This window comes from Phaethon aethereus (genome assembly GCF_964289735.1).
Source record: "Phaethon aethereus genome assembly, chromosome: Z".
NCBI lineage: Eukaryota > Metazoa > Chordata > Aves > Phaethontiformes > Phaethontidae > Phaethon > Phaethon aethereus.
In genome coordinates this window covers 23,541,670-23,564,281 of record NC_138577.1, presented here as the reverse complement: position 1 = coordinate 23,564,281, position 22,612 = coordinate 23,541,670, and the positions used below count along the sequence as shown (strand labels likewise).

Genomic DNA, 22,612 nt, shown 5'->3' with positions numbered 1-22,612 from the left:
AGCACAGAATCCAAGACAGCTGGGGTGCTGATCAGGGGCCACGCATATTTTCCATGGGAAATGCAATCACTGACTTATCTCAAATACTGTCAGCCTCCAGCCTGTATGTATGCCCTTGGGTTCCACAGCAGGGTGTCGTCTCCTAAGGACAGAGACCTATCCCTGTTTTTTCAAAAAATGCCTCTGATTTATTTTTAAACCTTGAATGGTGCCTATTTTTTTTAGATAATAATTTATCATCTAACTACGGATGAAGAAAGTGGGATAATTCGGTTCATTTAGGCCTTTTTGAGCCTGTGGGTTCAAACATGTTTGGGGAATGCAGGTCATTTTGGGAAAGGCTGTAATAGCTAGTCTGTAGTGTGAGCTGGATGATGCTACCCTCTGCTTCTTCAGGAGGGAAGTACATGTTACTCCAGTCTTGCAGCTGACTCCTGAGCTGGTGGGGGAAGTCCTAGTTCTGGTCTCAGATTTTGCAATTATTTCCCCCTCCCTCCAGTACTGCAGCTGGGTGTGAGGGGCCAGAGATTGTTTGTTGGTTTGGGACCTAGATCTGCAACTGATTCTTCAGAATCGCATGGGCATAAGTAGGAGCCGAGAGTCTTCACTGTCAAAACGAAGCAGCTCTGCACAGGGACAGGTGCTGAACAGAAAGGAGCCAGGAAAAACTTCCAAGTCTGGCAGCTGTACAGTAGCCAACTGCCTCCAGAGTCAGTTGTTCAAGATTAAGAATTAATAAACAGGAGCAGAAGCTGGAGATGCTAATCATTCAGTGGGCTGTCAGCAAGCGCCATTTCAGATTCTTGCTACATAATTTCTTGGTCTAGTTTTCTGTAAGTTATGAAGCACCTGGAGAGAGAGAATGCATTGTTTCAGCAAGTTGTATGGACATGTCCCAAGAGGTTGCATATAGCGTAACTATGCTAATATAAAGTTCTTCAACCCTGTCCTCATACGCACAAGGTTTCAGCCTGCGAGAATCACACAGTTTGGATCTGGACAGCTATTTTTTTCCTACCAAAAAATTATGCATCTTACACGCTGAAGTCTATTGTACATTTGAGTTATGCCAGAAAGCGGAGTGCAACAGTCAGCAAAATCTTTAATGTTACAGTGCATGTTTACTGATAATGGGGGGAACTGGGTTGAAATTCTGTCTTCCTTGGATTTGGTGGCTGAGAAACACTACTGTTACTTGCTGCTCCTCTTGTAAGAAACTGAGTCCTGAAACTGGGGATGTTTTTCTTTTTTTTTTTGTCTTGTTTTTTTTGTAAATTAATGAAAAGGCTGTGACAATACTTCATTGATCTGGTTTGACTGTTTTCTAAGCCTGGGCCCCTGTCCTGAACCGCTTACTGACGGAGGAAGTACAAACAACAACACGTAGTTAATGTTCGTTTAAGTACTTAAGTCATGCGTATCAGTACGTAAGTCATGGCATCTCCCGGGATGCCAAAACGCCCCACTGACGCAGGCCCCTCTGCCTGCCCGTGAGGCCTGTTGCCTCCGGTGATCCTCCCGTGCCCAGTCCCACCCCGCGGCCTTGTTTTCGGGCCCCCGACACGGCCTTTGGTCCCACGGCCCGCCCTTCGACCGAAGAGCGTGGGCACGCGTGGAAACCTGTCAGCGGGACCGCCCATGTGGCGGACGTACCCGAGCCCGGGATAGGGCGGAGAGGGGGGAGAGCCCAGGGTGCGAACTGGAGGGCACCGGAGTCCCCGCTCCCCGCCTCGCCGGGGGGGTGGGGCGCAGCGGCGGCGGGGCGGGCCCTTCGCACGGCCTGCCGCGAGGACGGGGCGGGCCAACGGGTATCCCCGCCAATCAGGGGCGGCACGGACCTGTCACGTGCGGCCGCCAGCACCCAATAGGTGAAGGCGGCGCCTCTCGGGCCCGGATTCAAACGGTCGGCGGGCGCGGCGCGTGTGGTTGCTGGTTTCCGTGGAGACGCCGAGGATCGGCCGCGCCCATGGAGCCCAGGCTCGTCGGGCCCGGGCCCTACCGCGCCACCCGGCTGGTGAGTGCCCCTCCCCGGGCTGGGGTTCCCGTCCTCGCCTTTGTCCCTTGTGTAGCTTCGCCTCGCCTTGTCTGGCGGCTACTCTCTACAGTCTCCTGGGTACCGGCCGGCTACCTTGAGGCAGTCTGGCTGCCTGGGCCTGCACGGCTGGCCGGGTCTCGGCGGCCTGAGGGTCGAGCGCCGTCAGCCCGGGCGGGCCCTGGGCCTTTCCCAGGCAGCCGGCCGGGTGTTGATGCTCCCCACGCCGAATCTGCGTGGGGTGGGGGGAGCTGTGCGCTCCGCGTGACTGGAGCAGAGCTGTAGTCCAGCCTTTTGTCAAGTTAAAAGCCAGGGAGAGGTTAAAACTGTATCCGTAGAGCCGTAGGTAGTATGGGCCTCTAGATCTTTCCGCTTCCTAAATCTGCTGTTTGTTTTCAGATCTCGGCTACTTAAATCAAAGTTTTAGGTTTCAGTGTGCTTGTATACGCAGATGATCAGGAAAGCATGTAGTTTGGCGGTCAGATCTGGCTACATTCTGATCTGGTTTTGTACAACTAAAATGCTTCTAGGAGAGCGCCCGTAACGGTTTGCTTTGTTCCTCTTCCCTAGTGGAACGAGATAATAGAACTTTTTCGTGCTGGGATGCCTTTACGGAAGCATCGGTGTCGCTTCAAAAGCTACGAGCGCTGCTTCAAAGCCTCGGAGGCAGTGGACTGTTTGCATGAACTGCTTGGCTCAAATCAAAACTTTGGCCCAGAAGTGACTCGCAATCAAACAGTTAAGCTGCTCAAAAAATTCCTGAAAAACCATGTTATTGAAGATATTAAAGGAAGATGGGGCAAAGAAGACTTTCAAGATGATGGGCATTTATATAGGTAAATTTATATAGGTTGACTGAAAAATTTTGGTGTTTGGAAAAAGGGAGTAATAATTCTTGCACATTGGTCTCACAAATGTTTTTGTAAAATGCCTTGGAAAAGGTGTTAATGTGTCTTCCCCCATTCCTTTCATAGACTTTATTTTCTTTAGTGATAGGCAACTGTTATGATTTAATGTTTGGCTTGGTTTGGGGTTTGGGTGGTTTGTTTTTGTTTGTTTTTAAATATTTTTGAAGGGCACTTTTACTCAATTCCATTCTATGAATACTAGCAAAAACTTCTGCAGTTTTTACAAGGTAGCGAGTTCTGTTTGCCACTGGTAGAGATTCGGTTTTTCTGCCTTGGAAGAGTGCGTATATCAGGAAAACATTGATGGAAGTGAGGATGCCACTGAGCGTTCAACTCTAGTCGTCCTCCCTTTCCCCCAACCCCCTGACTATTTTGGATGCTACTTCTACTCCTGAGAGAAGAGAAAGGCCTTCTGAATTTAAAAGTTGTTCATGACTTAACCTTTTTCTGTACTTCTTGGGTTGTAGATTGAAATAGTCTTAAGAGATAAAGTTTTATTCATGCATCCTCAAGGATGCTTGCTAACTTATCCCTGTTTGGCCTCCCAACTGGTGGCATATTAACAGAGGAAAAGAATTTTCTTTGTAATGAAAGCTTAGCACTACTGGAGTGGGTTCTTTGACCTCTTGTGGCCTCAGTGAACTTTTGGGTGTCCAGAAGTTGCAGGTTCTGAATTTGTACCATCTTTTAGTGTCCTGTTCAGTGAAAAAATAGTGTAAAAATGACCATTACCTTAAGTATGGGTTTGTAACTTACATCATGGTGAGTCTTCTTTTGAGGAAACGGGAGCTATCTTCATGCAGAGCAATAGGAGAAATAGGTCAGTGATAAAGCTATGTTTCTACTTATTATATCTATTATTATATACTTAAAGAAATCTTATGTGGATGTTTGTGGTGTGATGACTTCTTAAATTGTCTTTGGAAAATTTATGTAATACTGAATTTCCACTTGATGTGAATGAAGTAAATTTTTCATTTTGCTCTATGATCTTAACTAGTTTGTAGAGTGTGCCTAAGCTTTTTCCTGTCTAATCTGTACACCTCTGGTATAAGTCCATAGAGAGTTGTTCATTACTCTCCTAATTTTATTAACTTGGAATAATTTAAGGTGTATGTATGATGTAATTCTTTTACGTTGTCATAAACAAACTTGTGTCAAGATACTTTCTCATAAAAGGACCGTGGTTTATGTTAAACTTGTTCCACTGCAGCTTGGTTGATTTGCAATAAGATTGGATCAGATTTGGTTTTAATTCCACTAGCAAATTAGCACCAATTCAACTTGCTCTTTATGATACTGCATGACATCTTTCAGTAAAAGTGGTAGCTGGGTTTTAGCATGCCTTCTGAAGGAAACAACATTGAATGCTACAGCCTCCTTGCCAAATAAGTTAAATATTCAAACCAATTTTAGTCAACTTTAATGGAAGAAATTTTTAAAAATTTGTGGGGAATAAAAAAATGAATGTTCTCTCTAAACTTAGCCCCATAAAGGTAAATTCCATGTAACAGTTAATCAAGGAAAATGTTAAATTTTGGAATTTGGAACTCAAATTCAAAGGGCCTGTATCTGAAGATATTTTGAGAAGCTCACTCAAGAAAGTCTGTTGCTAAGTATTTCAAAACAATGTAAGGCTCCACAGTCTGTGAGCCAAACATGAATGAAAGCTGGGAAAGGATGCTGAGGAAGTATTATCTATGCTTGTCCTGTTCTTAAATTCTTCTCTGGCCATCTGCTTATAGCTGCTATAGAAGGGCAAGGTATTGTGATAGCTTGCCTAGCTATTGATTAGTGCAGGTTGCAAAACAGGCATGGAAGACAAGAGCTGCAGAGGATCTTATGTCTTGACTTTGGACTGAAGAAGGTTAAATGAAAATGAGTGGTGTGGAGTGGGTTTTTTTACTTCTTTAAACAGAGTTATAAATGCAGTTTAGGTGCTGGTACGGCACATAGTGGTAGGTGTGTTATTGGTTCTGTATGTTCTTAGCCCAGTCCTGCTCTGTCTGTTCTTCTTAGGACAGCACTAACAGCATGTTTTTGTTTTTTTTTAATTTGTTGGTGCCATAGGTGTTAAGTACTTTGCCTCCTTTCTTTCTGGGCATTGACTCTGTCAAAAGATTAAATATGGGTTTTGGTAACAATTGGTGTTTTGCTATATCTCTTTGGTTTGGGTTTGTTGTGTTTGTGTGGTTGTGGTTTGGGTTTGTTTTGCATTGGCATTGTGACACATTCAAATTATTTTGTTCTTTTCTCCTTTGTATTTTCAGCCACGACTTTAATGAGCTGCAGGCTGTGGGAAGCTGCAGGCTGTGGAAGTTGTTTGGGTGAAATACTTCTGTGCTTTTCATTTTCTATGTGCTCTGCCTAATGATCTGCTATTGGACAAGATAGCTCTTTTGTTATAGCTATCTTAATGATGTTCTTTCTCCACTTCCCATTCTAAAGATAACAAAGTTACTAATTGAACAGGGTTTTTTTACTAAAACTGCATACCTTTCATGTGTCTTGAATTGCAGCCAGCTTTTTCCCACTGGGCTTGGCACGTTAATAAACTATGTATGTTACTCATGGTTTTGGTGTTTGGCTTTATGCTTTTCTCCTACTTAGGGAGCAAACAACTGCTTTTCGGCCCACCTTCATTCATGTATTTACTATCCTAGTAGCTCCCTCTGGTGGACTTTCCTAACGTTACTTTGCAAATACTTTTCTCACCGTGTTAATATGGGTAGCAGTACAAGCGCTTTTAATTCCACTGACAAGGCTTACTCTGGAAACCTGGATACACTTCACACATTTTTCTATACATTCCTGTGTCAATTTACTGTAACTCTACACTGCAGTGCACAGTTGTCATTCATTAACTTTGCGTGTGAGTGTAGTTGTCTGCTCTTGTTCGCTCCACAGAGTATGCAAGAGATGTTGCCACATGTTGATTTGCCTGAGAGTATTGGGAAATTATTACATGTGAAGGTGACAACTAGTGTGGCTTCTAAAAATAACAAAGATTATCTGTCTACATGTTCTGACTTACTGGCTCAGTGTAGTCTGCAATAACAAACAAGAAGTTACAGTTTTGGAAGTTGTCAGGTTTTACTATTTTTTTGGAATCTAAGCAATTGTACTAAAACCAAAAGGGTTAGTACTCTTGCATTGCTAGTAAACTTCTGGGAATTCAGCTGTGGTACTTGCTATACCACTGATACCAATGTTAATTGACCCTGTTCTCTATCCATTGCCCCAGACCAATGTTAATTGACCCTGTTCTCTATCCATTGCCCCAGACACAAACAGGTATCTCCATTTCCTCCTTGTATAAACTCCTAAAACTAGTGTTGCTGGCTGTAAACCATGCTAATCTTGACATGTCAGCCTTGAAATGCTCCTCAGTCGCTAGCTTTGAGTAACATGATTCTGTTCATCATAAAATCAGAGGTTTTTCACTGTTCATCCATAAACTTGGATCTATTTAGATCTTGCTGTAATGTTACCTGAAAAAGGGGAATGCACCTCTTTTTTTCTGCCTTTAAGAACTCATTCCTTTACTGGTTGGTTGAGAATCAGGGCAGCAAATGACATAAAGCTAAAAATTGTGAGAAACTGCGGGGGAAACAGGGAACCGTTGTGAATACTGCAAGGCAAAGGCGAAAAAAAGGCTGCAGATATTATAACATTAAACTCTAAGAAGTAACAAATAGTTACTTAACAAATAAAAATAGTTAAGAATGCTCAACATCTGCAATGTAATCTGGGTTACTTTTAAAAGGCAGAATAAGTAATGCGTGGTGCTTATTACTTCTCTTCAGGGTTTGTCCGAAGGAAGTGATATCTCCCTGCGTTGCAGGGATTCTGTTGAAGAGCATTTTGGAATATACCAAATGGGCTCAGTGTGTGTGGTCAAAACCATAACGTGTTTAACCCATGCAGTATAACACTACTGGACTAACAAAACTGCAATACAAAACTAATTTAAAAACTAAATGCTTGAACTGCCTTGAGAAGATGGGGTGAAATTTTAGAGAAAACTTGAGGATTTCTTGAGCATGAGAATCTTTCTGGTAGATGCACGCTATCCAGCAGTGTACAAGCTCTTGTTGCATGGTCACAGACATAACGCTCCCTTACATTCTTATTAAAAGAGTGAGTGAGACTGAAGCAATTTCTTGAAGCATCAGGAATCGCAATGTCTAAAACCTAGGAGTGCAGGTAAAAAAGATCTGATCTGGGCTCGTCTGGTGATATGTTGCCATTGAACTGATTTGTCTTTCTGATGTGCTGCTGTTAACTCCTTGGTATATGCTTTGACCTACGTTTAGCAACAATTTAATTCTGGTGAAGCTGGAGATGTGGCTGAGCTGAATGTGATCTGGGACAGTTTATTTTCCTTGTTTTCTGCAAGGGCTAGCTTAGGGTTTATTTCTGCTAATTTCTTCAGGACACTTCTTGTAATGCCTTAAAAAGTGAGTAATTTTCCTGTACAAACAGCTGGAAAAAGACTCCAGAAAAGAACTGCAGGATATGAACTTCGCATAGAAAGCATGTAAGCACAGAAGAACATGGTAATGTGGACAAAACTGTGTGTGGATGCTTGCACGTGCACTAATTAAATCCAAGTGTTAGTCATGTGACTTAGGTAGCTTTGCTTTAGGAGACGCATGCTAGCAGTGCACTTAACATTGGGAAAATCTACCCACAGCTTTCTCAGCAGAATCAACGTCTTCTAGTGAAGACCTGAGTCAGTTGTCAATGCATAGGCAGCTGTTGGTATTTGAGGTGCTCTGGGATATCAGACGTTCACCCAAGCTTCAGCTGTGTCATGGAAGGTACAAAGGACCTGAACTGTTCTGGAGTAGCAGATGTAGGCCAAAAAAGACACCTTAGTGTGTTTTACTTGTCACTCAATACCAATCTTCAGGCAACTAAGTCGCACTGTGAATGTCCAAGGCATTTGTTGTATTTTTGCATTGGTAAATATGGAATAGGTTGGAATTCAGGGCTTTAAAATATTCTCTAATTGTAGATTTCCTCCTTCCTCGCCACTGAAGCCATATCCAAAGAAACTCTCATGTGGAAAGGAAGTCATTAAATTTCCAGACTGGGATGAACCGAAGGCTGGCACTTCCCAAGAGCACATCCCAGTGAAATCGCTCACAATGGTAAGATATCCAGCTTTCATTTCCCCAGATGTAAGCATGTTTGTAAAACAAAACTGAACTAATGATCTCTTTGTTGTGACACAAAATATCTGGTTATAAAATTAAATGCAAAATACTTCTATTTTAAACTTACGTTAGGTAAAGATGTTCTTAATGATTTGCTGGGGATGTTGACTTTGAGTGTTCTTTCCACTACAGATTATGATGTCCTGAGCATCCTGAGTTCACCATGGCTGTATTTGCCAGTATACTTGCATTCCAGTTTGTTCATATTCCAGTAGGGCATTTATTATACTACAAGACAAACTAGTTGTTTTACTGTCACTTACAGTGTAACACTTATTCAGACACTTCATGTAGCAGAATATATATGGTACTACTCCCTTCCTAGCTGCTCTGTGGTTGTTAGTGATTCCATTTCATAAGGAATATGTTGTGGCTAAGGAGAAGTGGTCCTGCTTTCATTGTTACCCTTTGTGAGCTTGGAGCATCATCCAACCCCACACTTAGCTGGATTGATCCAGCCTTTGTAAAGTTATTGAAAAAACTGTTGCTTTTATTGGTAAACCAAAACTGTATCAACTCTTGCCACCTGGATGTCTTAAAAGCCTAGGCTTCTGCAGTTATGTGTATTTTAAACCCTTCCTCCAGTTATCTTGTATGTGAGTGTTCTCATATTCTGTGAACTCTTGGGACTTCTTTGACAATTTTGGCATTTTTATTAAATGCAGTGCAGGACACTAGCTTTGGATTTCTTGGTGATCAATAGGCTGATTGGAAAAGCAGCTCCTACCATTTTGCTGGACATCTAGAGATCCTGAATGAATGGTTGTTCTGTATTTGTAATCTAATTACTTATGTGCAGATTGAGTGCACCTTTCATGTACGGCAGGCTTCTGAAGAGGAAAAAACATTGTCCTTAGAACTTAATAGTAGGTAGCAGATTAAGATGGAAGAAAGAAAAGATAGTGCCAAAGAGAACAGAGTATTTTAGTTACTGAGCAAGTATCTGCTGCAGTTTTAATATGTTACAGTTTCCAACCATCTGCTCTAAATTTCCATCCAACCATCCTGGCCTGATAAGAGTTAGCAAGACACTGCCCCTATATACATCTGACTCGTAAGCAGCACCATACAGTCTGGCATAGCTCAAAATCTTTTTCATTGGCAGTTTTGATTAATACAGTGGACTGTAAGTTGAAGTAACTGAAGCAAAGGAATAAGCTGCTTCTGGCTCTTTTCTATAAAAGCGTAGCTTCCACTGGAAGGGTAAAGTAGACAGGCAGCTGAAAGTGGTGGCACCTTAAATTGCTCCAGCATTAATCAGAGCACTTATTGGCTGTGTGTGGATTGATGGGCATGGGTTTTTGTAGTGAAATGCTGATGTGGAAGACCAGATATTAATTTCAGATGGTGCTATTTGTTTCAGACTAGCTCTAGTCTAGTGTCATGGAATGACAGACAATTAGTGCTGGACTAATTAAGTGCATTCCTAGAGTGCGTTTTGTAGTTTGGTTGTGATCACAAGGAATACTGTTTATGTATTTTAGGACTGCTCTGTGATGTAAATCAAAGAACTGGGGATGATTAGGAGTTTTGCCTTGAAAAGTAAATTGCTGACACACACTGTATTGTATGCCCACTGTTCGACACATTGGTGGCAATCTGTGAAGGTTGAATAAAGGATAGTAGTCTCTTGCATTTTCTGTTTTACTTTATTCTGTTATAATGGTGGCCTAGATATGATGGATATCTTCAGCTGTAGCTATTTGTTTTTACTTTTGTCATGTATAGAACCTGCTAATTAACTTAATGTTTAGTTATGACCAATATATGCTGAACAACGATGAACATCAGTCTTTGATATCTAATAATTCTCCAATAATTTTTCATATGCAGATGTTTAATCTTAAAGTGGAAGTTGAAAACAAGTGAATTGAACTGATTTTAATCATGGAGAGAATCTGAACACAGGACTAGAGGCCATTGACTCCTGAATTTTAATGGCTACTCTGACACACATAATTTTTCAGCTTTGTACTGAGAAAAGATGCTGCATGTCTGTGAAACCTAAATACTCACTTGTATCCTGGAGACTTTACTAGAATTTAGGAATATTTAAAATACTTTTAATAGGGTGCATGCTGTACTATAAATGTATGATACTGTTTAATACTTGAAAAATCACTAGTTAATGAGGAGGACTTTTTCTGATTTCAGAACTCTGAGATGTGGTACAAGCGCCACAGTATAGCTATAGGGGAAGTACCAGCATGCAAACTTGTGTTCCGCAGAGAGCTAACGCAAACAAATATAGAAGAGATATGGAAATCCATGACTTTGTCACGGTCAGTATATTTGTGAGTCATTCGCTATTAGAGTAAAACTGTGTAGTAATGCTTGTAACTTTACACACTCACCTTTCACAGAATCACACAGAATCACAGAATCATTAAGGACCTTCAAGATCATCAAGTCCAACCATCAACCCAATGCTACCATGCCTCCTAAGCCATGTCCCAAAGCGTCACATCCACACGTTTTTTGAATACTTCCAGAGATGGTGTATACTTCCCTCCCTGGGCAGCCTGTTCCAATGCTTGACCACTCTCTTGGTGAAGAAATTTTTCCTAATATCCAAGCTGAACCTCCCCTGGGGCAACTTGAGGCCATTTCCTTTCGTCCTATCGCTAGTTACTTGGGAGAAGAGACCAACACCCACCTCACCACAACCCCTTTTCAGGAAGTTGTAGAGAGGGATAAGGTCTCCCTTCAGCCTCCTCTTCTCCAGACTAAACAACTCCAGTTCCCTCAGCTGTTCTTCATAAGACTTGTGCTCCAGACCCCTCACCAGCTTTATTGTCCTTCTTTGGACACGCTCCAGCAACTCAATGTCTTTCTTGTAATGAGGGGCCCAAAACTGAACACAGGATTCAAGGTGCGGCCTCACCAGTGCTGAGCACAGGGGTACAATCACTTCACTACTCTTGCTGGCCACACTATTTCTGATACAGGCCAGGACGCTGTTGGCCTTCTTGGCCACCTGGGCACACCTCCAGCTCATATTCAGCTGGCTGTCAACCAGCACCCCCAGGTCCTTTTCCACCAGAAACTGCTTCCATAGAGAAAAAAAGACAGGTCATTGTCATATAAGACCCTCTTCTGAGGGGAACAGAAGGCCCAGTATGCAGACTAGACCCACAAGTAGTGTTCTCTATTCTTCCAGTTACAGGGAATGGTAAGGAAAGAAACAGGAAGACCCGGCAGATCAATACCTGGCTCCAAGACTAGAGTTACCAGCAGAATTTTGGGTTTTTTGATGATGGGTTGGTCTACATGACACCAGGCCTGCTGGTGACAGACAAGGTACAACTGCCTCAAAGGGGGAAAAGGATCTTTGAGCAGGAGTTAGCAGGGCTTGTTGAAACAGCTTTAAACTAGATTTGAAGGGGAAAATGCATAAAATCAGGCTCACTAGAGAGAAGCCTGGGGGCAGTATGCCAGTGTTTGAAAGATGGTGTGCTAGCGAGGTCCTTCAGTCTGCTCCACAGTGTACTGATTACACTGGAGCACATTTGAATTGTCTCTATAATAATGCTTGCAACATGAGGAATAAAGAGGAGGACCTAGACGCTTTGGCCCAGTCCCAGAGCTACAACACTGCTGGTATAAATGAAACCTGGTGGGAGGAGTCCTGTGACTGGTGTGCCATGATGGAGAGTTATAGGCTCTTCAGGAGGAGTAGGCAAGGCAAGGGGGTGGCGCTGTATGGGCAACCAAGGGAGAGATTGGACTGTATAGTGTTTACAATTGGTGATGATATGCTTGAGATCCTTTAGGTAAGGATGAAGGGGAGAGCAAGTAAAGTGGATGTTGTGGGAGTCTACTCTTGACCATCCATATAGAACAATGACACTGAAGAATTTTTCTATGAGGAATTAAGGGATATCTCTAGATCAGCTGCCCTTGTCCTTATGGGAGATTTTAACTTCCCAGTCTTGTGTTGGAAGACTGTGACTGGGGGGATGATAAACTCCCAGCTGACTCTGAACTTGTTTGAGAGTTGCTACTCCAGCTGGATGTGCATAAATCTATGGGGTCCAATAGGAGTCATCCTAGGTTACTGATGGAGCTGGCCAATGTCATCATGGGACCTTCTCCATAATTTTTCAGTGGTCTTAGGAGTCTGGAGAAGTCCCAGTTGACTGCAAGCTGGCAAATGTTGTCCCAGTTTTGAAGAAGGGTAAAAAGGAAGACCCTGGTAATAACGGGCCTGTCAGTCTTGCTTCAGTACCTGGTAAAATTATGGAGAAAGTTATTCTGGGAGTTACTGAAAAACACTTGAGAATGCAGTCATTGGTCATAGCCAGCACAGGTTCATGAAGGGAAAGTCCTGCTTAACCAACTTATTTCCTTTTATGACGAGATCTCCCACCTAGTTGACCAAGGAAAGCCTGTAGATGTGGTGGTTTTGGATTGCGGTAAAACTTTTGGTACTGCCTCTCATGATATCCTGCTGGACAGAATGTCCAGCACACAACTAGACAAGTCCATAATATGTTGGCTGAGCAATTGAGTGACAGGCTGGGCTTAAAGAGGGATGGTAAACAGGGTTACATCAGGCTGGCAGCCGGTCACCAGTGGGATTCCACAGGGCTCAGTTTTAGGGCCAGTGCTCTTTAATGTTTTTATATATGATCTGTAAGCAGGTATTGAATGTACATTAAGTAGTTTTGCTGCTGGTACTAAACTAAGAGGAGCTGTGGACTCACTTGAATGTAGCAAGGCCTTACAGAGAGATCTGGATAGACTAGACAGCTGGGCAATCACCAACCATATGAAATTTAACAAGAGGAAGTGCGAGATTCTGCACCTGGGATGGGGTAACCCTGGTTACATGTACAAACTGGGGGACGAGAGGCTGGAGAACAGGCCTGCAGAAAGACATCTCGGGCCATCTTGGATTGAGTCAACAGTGTACTCTGGCAGCCAAAAGGGCCAACCATGTCCTGGGGTACATCAAGCACAGCATAACCGACTGGTAGAGGGAGAGGATTGTCCCACTCTACACCCCATGGCTGTGACTCCACCTTAAGTACTGTGTGCAGTTTTGGGCACCTCGGTGTAAGAAGGACATTAAACTATTAGGGTGTGTCCAGAGGAGGGCAACCAAGATGATGAAAGGTCTTGAGGGCAAGACTTAGGAGGAGCAGCTGAAGACATTTGGTTTGTTCAGCTTGGAGAAGAGAAGGCTGAGGGGTCATCTCATTGCAGCCTACAGCTTCCTCATGGAGGGCAGTGGAGGAGACAGGAACAGGCTCCCCGGGAAGTGGTCACAGCACCAAGCCTGTCAGAGTTCAGGAATCATCTGGATGATGCTTTTAGTCATATAATTTAGTTTTAAGATGTCCTGCAAGGAGCAGAGAGTTGGACTCGATAATCCTTATGAATCCCGTCCCTCATGATATATTCTCCAATTCCATGAAATAGAGAGGTCTCTTTCAGAATCGTACCTATCCTAATACTGCGTTTACCTTTTTCACATTAGATGATGTATGAACTATGGGTTTATGTGTTTTTACAGGTTACAGAAGGTCTTGGGTTTGGATTCTCTGGATGAAGTGTTAGACGCAAAACTTGTGAATTCAAAGCATATAGTCCAAAATGTGTACAATGTCAATAAGCAAGGCATTGTCACTTTAGAAGACAAATCAAGTGAGTATTTTAGAAGTTTTAATTTAATTTTTTGATATTGTAGTTTACTAGTATAAAAAAAGTATTAGTTCTAATCTATACTAACATGTAGCATCCTTATACTTGTATGACCACATCTATATTAGAGTTTTTACAAAGTATGCCACTGTTGTCCTCTGCCATCCCAATAGTAGGACTCAGTGTCTATTCTTCCATATTTACTCTCTTAAACATATTCTTGCTTTAACAGGGTTCAAAGATGAAGGTGAAATAGCAGCAACTTTTCATTTATAAAGATAGGGATATTATTCACTTCAAGCTGGCTTTGTCAGACCAGCCCTTAACTGCCTGAACTGGAGTGTCTACACGAGGGAAATGTGTATGAAAAATTGGGAAAGACTCAAAATGTACACTGAGAGATGCTTAAAATTTCTCAGTTTTGAGTTTTCAGTCAATGTGTTTTGAAACTAGTACTGCATTTAAAACTGCTTTGCATATCAAGGAGAAAGCAAAGCATCTTTGCTGCTGTGATATATCACTTTCAATATTATTGCCACCATGTTTTCCACAAGATTTGTAGAGAAGTGAAATATGAGATTGTAACCTGGTTTGGTTTGTGAATGAAATCAAATGTTCGTTTTAAAGACAATTGGAGCACCTCAAGATACCGCTTTTCACCTTGTAGAAATGACAGAACTGAATGTGTGAGCGCTTTTCATCATCTTCAGTGCAAAGTAAACACCTCACTGTAATACACTAGTGAAGGTGTAGCTTGAACTAGTTTGGCTGATTTTTGCAGGGCAGCTTTAGAATTTGCAATATGATCCATTTTGCTGATTGAGTTATAAGAGCAGTAGGTGTAACTGATCGATATTGAGTACTGGAGGCACTAAAGTAGAGATGTAATTCAAGCTAGAACCTACACAAAGGTATAGCCTGCCTTTGCAATCAGTCGACCTACCGTATAGGAGGAGCTTCTTAAAGAGTTTTTAGCTTTGTTTTTATCTTACAGTTTAATATTTTACTCCATTTTGTTTTTCTTTTAACTTCTGTCTGTTTCTCTCCTATGCAGAGGAACTACCTCACTGGATATTATCAGCAATGAAATGTCTAGCAAATTGTAAGTAAATTCAGAAGGGGAAAAGAAACCCAAATAACCTACCCCTGTGAAAATCAATTGAACTGACTGTGCCTTTACTGCTTCATCAAATCACATTTATATTCAGAGTCAATGTTTTTTCTGATTATTGCTTTGAACAAAGTTGGAAAATATCTTCCAGCACACGTTCTCCTCCCAGTGCAGCTTACTTCAATTAAATATAGAAATGTTTGACTATTAATATTTTTCCTCTACTATATGTTTTCATTAAACCTATTGGAAATAGATCAATTCAATAGATCAATACATTTTCACTTACATTTTGAAGAAAGGGTCTAAGGTTTGGTTTGGATTTGCATTTTTATTGGCTGGACTAGAAAACAGTGATCTGGTTGGTAGCTGCAAATTAACTTTCTCTCTCCTTTTTTTTTTTTTAAATAACTTTGTAGGGCCCAGCTGCTCAGATTTGAAGCAGCCTACATACTCGGGATTTGAAAGAGATGTCTTCAAAACTATAGTGGACTACTTTGGCCAAATGAAGGAACCTCTTCTCACATTTCATTTATTTGATGTTTTTGTTAGTGTGTTAGGTAAGTAGTTTGGGATGTAATAAAAAATTATTCTTCTGAATTAACTTCTTGGAATTAATTTACCATACCAAAATAGTATCATAGCTCATTTTTTTAGGATGTGTCCTGTCCATTCTATATAGAAAACAGTTTAATATTTAAATGTATTCATAACACAAGGCAATTTTATTCTTGTGTCTTTTTGACATTAGTCCAAAAGTCTTCCAATGCTTGCCTTTATAATTTTTAAAGGCCTCTGTTCATTGCTTAGCACTGCCTTGCCTAACAGATGGATTTTAACAGATTTTTATCCTTTTTACAAATGCCTAAGCATCTTATATGAGTTTTTAAGCTTTTAGAAATCGCTTGACTCAAGTCTAGATTAAAAAGGATTAGGGCTGTAAGAACTGTTTTTAACCCTGGCAATATGACATCTAAAGGAAATTTAAATCCTTCATTGTTTAACTTGGAGTAGATATTAACTAATCTAGTGCTTTAAAGAAACAATAGTTTAATTATTAATTAAGTTTTTAAGGGTTCACACTATATCAAATTCACCTATCCTGTAGCTATAGTTGGCCCATTTAAAGACAATAAATATGAAAATATTTGATTACATTTTATGGTTACATTTCAGAATAGCTAAGAAAATAGGACAAAGGTGTCAGTGATCATCAGATATCTTATCAATTTGGTAAAATTAACCTTGCTCTTTGCACAGGTTATAATGATTCTTTATGTACAAATCTCATTAAGGTTAATTATTATTTCTCAGCTAAAGCTTCCTAAATCTTCCTTTGAAATTAGAAAAAGCTTTGCTTTGAAAATGAAATTAACTACAATGCTTTACCACTCTTTTCTTGGAATACTGTCTGTTTTGGCTGCCTTACTTACTACTGCACATTTCTGGTCTTTTTTTAAAAACAAACAGCTTCCACTTTTTATATCGTGTGGAATTGACTGGCATGGTAGATGAGGGGACAGCAGTGGATGGTGTTTATGTTGACTGTAGTAAGGTTTTCAGCACTGTCTCCCATCACGGCCTTATAGGCAAACTGAGGAAGTACAGGCTAAATAAATGGGTAGTGACATAGACCAGAATTTGAATTGCTGGGCTTAGAGGGTTGTGATCAGTGACACAAAGTTCAGACAGGGGTCAGTCAATAGGGAGTACCCCAGGACTAATAACAGGGCCAGTAGTAATGAAGACTTCATTAATGACCTGCATGGTGGGACAATCTATCCTAAACAAGGACAAAGTGACCTAAATAAGTGTGCAGATGGTACAGAATGGGGAAGAGCACTTAATGCAGCAGAGGGTTGTACCAATGTGCAGAGGACCTTGACAAGCTGGATAAACGGGCAAACGTGAATCTCATTGTGTTTAACAAAGGGAAATGCCAAGTCGTCTCCTAGGGAGGGATAACCCCATACACTAGTGCATGCTGAGGATGACTGACTTGAAAGCACCTTTAGTGAGGACTTGGCAGTCATGGTGGGCACTAATGTGACCATGAGCCAGAAGTGTGTCCTTGCGGCAAAGACGACTAGCAGCATCCTTAGCTGCATTAAGAATATTGCCAGCAGGTTGAGGGAGACCTTTCCTCAGCACTAGTGAGTGAGTCCAGTGGAGGACCACAAAATTATTAAGGGCTTGGAGCATCTGTCATATGGGGAGAGGCTGAGAGCAGGGATTGTTCAGTCTGGAGAGGAGAAGGTGGATCAAGGGAGATCAGGGAGGATCTTATTAATGTGTATAAAAGACTGATGTAGGAGGAGTAAAGAAGAGGGAATCAGACTTCAAACAGTGATATCCAATATGATATGGCATGAACAGAAATACAAGAAACTTCTTTTATACATAGGGAAATACCTTTTTTACTTGGAAGGTGGTCAAACACTGGAAGAGTTGTCCAGAGAGGCTGTGGAATCTCCATCTTTGGAGATATTCAAAACCTGAGTGGACATAGTCCTGGACATCTTACTGTAGATGGCCCTGCTCTAAGAAGGGACAGAGGTCTAGATAATCTCCAGAGATCCCTTCCCCTCTAATGCTGGGGAGGGGGGAGAAAGTATCTCCCTCATCTTCCTTGTTCTCTTTTTAAGAGAAATTACTGTTAGACTTCAGTCATGCAGATATTTTGCTCCTGACTTCTGTTTTGTTCTGATACTAGTGTTATTTAGGCAAATGTGTAGTAGATGCTTCCTGCACTGAGCTTTAGAAACCCAAAAGAGGATGACATTTTGGTGATGGGACCTCTTTATAGGTACTTAAACCACTATCAGATTCTACTGTGCTTATCTAGTCTTCAAATTTCTCTGCCATACTCACATTCTCAAAGAGTTTGTAAGTAGAATTAGGCACAGTTTTAACTTCTACAGGTGTGAAGGTCATGTCAGTATTATCATAGCTGTCATTGATGTAAAAGCACATGTTTTGTTTAGATTCACTGATGGTTGCCCCAGACTTAAATTTTTATGTGGTTGCTACATTTGTGCATACATTTCAGTTATGTTTAGAGCTGAGGGTTATAAGAGAGCAAAGGATGAACCAAAACATGATAGTTTTCATGTCTACTAATATCTAGAGTTGTTGGCTATGGTTATTAGCATCTCCCAGTGCATCAGAAGGAAATCTTATAAATACTTAAAGTGCCCAGTGGGAAGTGTGTACAGTTCTAGGGATACCTTCCTAGACTCTTTGGGGAGTGGAGTTCTAAGGCAGTCTTGAATGAGTAGGAAAGGAATTTGAGGAGACAGACTTAGAAATGTTATGTTAAATGTTATGGAAATATATAATTGAGAAATGTTGCCTAATCTCCTGATCTTGTATAAACCAGGTCTGCTGCAAAAGCACAGCAAGGCTGTAGAGGCTCTTCAGATATCTTGTCTCCTGCTGCCACCAGAAAATCGGAAAAGACTACAGCTCTTGGTGAGGATGATGGCAAGAATTAGCTTTAACAAGGATTTGCCACCTCTTTCTGAATCAGTGAGGACCAGAATCTTGGTACGTATAGTGTAAGGCAAAAAGTCTAGACAAGGCTTTTGGAGTAGTATAGAGAAGAGATTCTTACTGAAGTGTGTATACAAAATACAGTTAACTTGTTTGAAGAACGGTTTTTCTATTCTAGCTACATGGAAAGCTACTCTGAACTTGAATGAATTAGAATTTCTTGGTAAGTTGTGAGCAAATAAAGAATTTCCTCAGAATTTGGAGGTTTCGTTATCTTTCAAAGTGAAATAATCACTGATTTCACTATTGAGTAGAAAAAAAATAAAATACAGTAGATGAGGTCTCGGGTGCTCTTTATCACTGCAGACAGTGTGAGAGAAACAGACTGCCTGTTGCAGTCATAGTTAGAAATAAGTAGCTGAATGTTTTGATTTACCTGGTTTCAGCCATTTAAAAAAAATTCTTACCAGTTTATTTCAGTATTTTTTTTTAATCGCTAAACTACAGATATCTCTGAAAGTAACTTTAATCAGATTTTGACAAAGGCCTAGTTTTTGCTAATGCCCTTGCTGTAGGGCTAATTGTAGAGTTATTGCTGAGGTTTGCAACAGCATGCTATTACAAAGTTATTAGGCATAACTGTTAGCAATTCCGACTGGCTAAGAACATGTGGTTTTTTTGGTTAGTTTTCAAGTCTTTTGCAAGAAGGGCAGCAGAAAACTCATCTGTAGAGCCACTCCCTAAAAATCCTATAGTAGCATTCATAAATCTAAATTTGTTCCATAGCAATTACGTTTTTAATTAACTGTGAATAGTATTTGATTAAAATAATCAAATTCTTGACTGCTAAGGTTATAATTTAATTTACTGTAAATGGTCTTTGATTAAAATAATTATGTTATAATCTAAATGTTATTTTTAGATGTGAATCCTTTACAGTCCAAGTATTTTGTACTAAGTTTTAATTCAGCAGTGTAGTCTATGGTACATGGTAGGAAATCTTGATTGCCTTCAGTGCTTTTAATGTTAAAAATGACTGGTGCACAGATGGAAAACTCTTATAACTCAATGCTTGAGCATGAGACCACATGAAGTGAGCTGGACCTGAAACTTGGTTTGATGATTTAAAGATAATTTAAGCACCAGTTTCCCTCTGGTGCTTAACTTCTATTAAATTCCTATGTGATTTTTAAAATATCTCAAAGATTTGTGCCCTGTTTAACTGGAAAAGCCATGTGAGGCGGCTATTTGACAAAGTCTTGAGAATAAAATGGAATTCAGCCATCCTAAATCTAAAGTCAGGGTTAGATTATGTATATGAGGCAAGAGCCATCTTCAATCTACTCATAATTTCACTATACACAATACTTTTTTTTTTTAATATTGATGTGTTGGAAGTACGTAAATATTGTGCTTTTAAAAATCTTTTTTTCTAAAAGATCCCTTTTTAAATACAGTCTGATTCTCTACCCCCAAACAGAAAAATATACAATAAAAATGATGTTTTTTTCTCAGATGGTTCAGGCATTTTCCCGTTGTATTCTCTGCTCAAAGGATGAAATGGACTTGGATGAACTGCTAGCTGCTAAACTAGTATCTTTTCTCATGGACAATTATCAAGAGATCTTAAGTGTTCCTTCAACCTTAAAATCTTCAATAGAGGAACATGTTGTACATCTCCAGAGAGTACAAGTAGGTATCTAGAGAAAAAAGCCTCCTATGTCTCTGTGTTTCTAGATTGAATTTATCCTTTCTGCTTTGAAGTTCAATGGTTCTTAAAGACTTTGTTCTGTCTCTGCTAGCTTATGAAGAGCTAATTAATTTTGACTGCTGATACTCAACCATAACTATGTATTTAAATGAAGTAAAGAGATCTGGGATGGTTTAGAGACAAAAACTTTAAAACATGTTTTCCTGTTTGTCAGCACTATCTTCTCCATGGAGTGGGCTCATGGAATTTTTCCTCATTACCATGTGGTAATGAGGAAAACTGTGAAAGTTTAAAAGGTGTTTCCATTAATTTCCTGATTTTTCTTTTAGAGTTATCCTTACTTGCTCAGCTTTTTCATAACTCTTTCCATTACCTGATACCATATTTTGTTTTGTTTAAAGCTGCTTTTTAGTTCTTCTTTCTTTAATTTCTAGAGAAATAATAACTTTTAACCTTTTCCAAGAGTTAAACAGGCTTCCTTTGTGTCATGTTTTTTTACGTACTAGAACTCACTCAATGCAGGAGATATGGAGTAAAAACCCAAAATCCTACCTCCTACCTTCTCTACTTAATGAGTTTAGGTGGTCAATTTGATTAAGCTAGTTTTTACAAATTCATTGTAGAAAATATAACTGCTCTTTTTTTACTTTTTCTTTAGATAAAATATGCTGGAGCTGATACTGATGCAACTTTTCCTCCTCCATCATTTTGTCACCAAATCAATACAGATGAATTTGAATACCAAAGGGCAACTGGCTCTCAAGAACCACTGGAAGCTTTATTGGAAGAAATTGCAATGAATAAAGAAATATCTGTGAAAGATAAGAAGAAGCAGCTGAAGCAAGTAAATAAAAACTTCTTCCTAGTCTTTACTTTTAACTTTAAAATCTTTATTAAGTCTTAGACATGTAGTCCTCTAAAGAAATATTGAGATTTAAAATAGTAGGTACTGTTGGGTATTTCTAACATTTTAATCATTTAGAATAGGGGTGTTGTGATGAATCAAGCCATATTAGAAAATATTACTTAATTTTCTGTGTAGACATATAGAAAGTCCATTAGAGAAATAATGATTTTCCTGCTCCAGAGGTGGAGGTTGCAGTTTAATAGTTTTTAATATTACAAGTTTGAGTGAATTCTTCATTTAAATTGATATATTTTTCTAGTTTCAGAAATCTTACCCTGAAGTGTATAGAGTACGGTTTCCTACCCCTGAAACTGAAGCGGTGCTATTTCCAGAAAAAAATAAACAGAAACCACCAATACTGATGTGGGCCTTAAAAAAGCCTTTTCAACCATTTCACAGAACCAGAAGCTTTCGAATGTAAATGGCTTGACATACAACAGCGAACTGAGTCAGACCATATTATCAATGGATCTTATGCAAAAGGAGGCTGAGCAGCATGTAGTTACTCAAAAAACTACTGGAAATACTGCCAAGATGGTAGAAAAGCTCAAAAGAAGAGGAAGGTATTGAGGTGGTAGAAATGTGAGCCATTAGCAGTATTTTTGTAAATCATTATTTTTTTAAATGTCTGTTATTTAAAAACAACAACAAAAAAACCAAACCCGCAAAACAAACTCAAGGTGATTAATGTACATGGATGATAAAGTACACTTGCTGTAGTTCAATTTGATCATCATTTCAAGGTCTAAATGTATTTGTGTGTAAAGTATTGTGTGTAAAGTATTTTTGGTAACTAGTCAATCGCATTTGCTTCCCCAAAAATCAGTCTGTTGTATAAACTAGGCTGTGTTTTTTCACATATAGCTTGAAGTGTTAATTTGCTGTACATGCTTGAATAAGTATGAAACACTGGATTTTGTTTTGTTGTTGTACACCTTGGTATTCTCGATATTTAAGATTTATTTTGGAAAACTGTAAAAACTCATTCTTAATTTTCTGATTCATTTGATGCATTACAGCTTGAGTCAACTCCTGTTGAAATTCCATTAACTTCTATAGTGTGGATGTTCTTTTAAGCAACCCAGTATTTTAAGTTTTTTCCCATGTGCTCTTACTAAATATTGCCGTACAAAATTGGATACTTGACAATAGAACATATTTTATCAGAAAAACCTGAAGCCTTGCATTTCCTCTGGAAATTGAACTCAAATACCGAAGCAACGTTGATACATGCTTTTAATGATTTAATTTGTTTTGTATTATGATACCTACTGTACTTATAACTTGACTGTGCATGTAACGTACTTGATTCTGACAGCACTTCTGAACTATTAAAGCATTAACATTTCTATAACACCAAATACTAGAGTGGTGATTTCATATTGAATGTCAGAGTAGGCTGTGCAAGTGAGAAGAGAGCTGACATCTCACCAAATTTCCATCTGACATAGTAAGCAACATGATGACTATCCTGTAATGCAACATGGACAGTATTTTCGCTTTGCTAACTTCCTAACCAGTCAATAAGCTTTAAGGTGTACGTTACAAGCTTGTTCATTTAACAGACTGGCATTTGGGGCAAT

At 39.9% G+C, this 22,612-nt stretch overlaps 1 protein-coding gene across 2 annotated transcripts; it reads left to right on the top strand.

Annotated features, from left to right (window-relative positions):
* Positions 1 to 1,966: 1,966 nt before the first annotated feature.
* Positions 1,967 to 21,450, top strand: DEPDC1B (DEP domain containing 1B; the record flags this gene model as incomplete). Of its 2 annotated transcripts, XM_082013074.1 has the most annotated exons (11): positions 1,967 to 2,014; positions 2,603 to 2,868; positions 7,961 to 8,096; positions 10,317 to 10,444; positions 13,681 to 13,811; positions 14,863 to 14,910; positions 15,339 to 15,479; positions 18,299 to 18,465; positions 19,927 to 20,103; positions 20,781 to 20,966; positions 21,289 to 21,450. In XM_082013074.1, the coding sequence occupies 11 exons, from the start codon at positions 1,967 to 1,969 to the stop codon at positions 21,448 to 21,450; spliced, it is 1,590 nt and encodes a 529-aa protein (XP_081869200.1). The 2 variants fall into 2 exon arrangements, with proteins under 2 accessions (XP_081869200.1, XP_081869201.1); XM_082013075.1 differs by lacking the exon at positions 20,781 to 20,966.
* Positions 21,451 to 22,612: the final 1,162 nt, after the last annotated feature.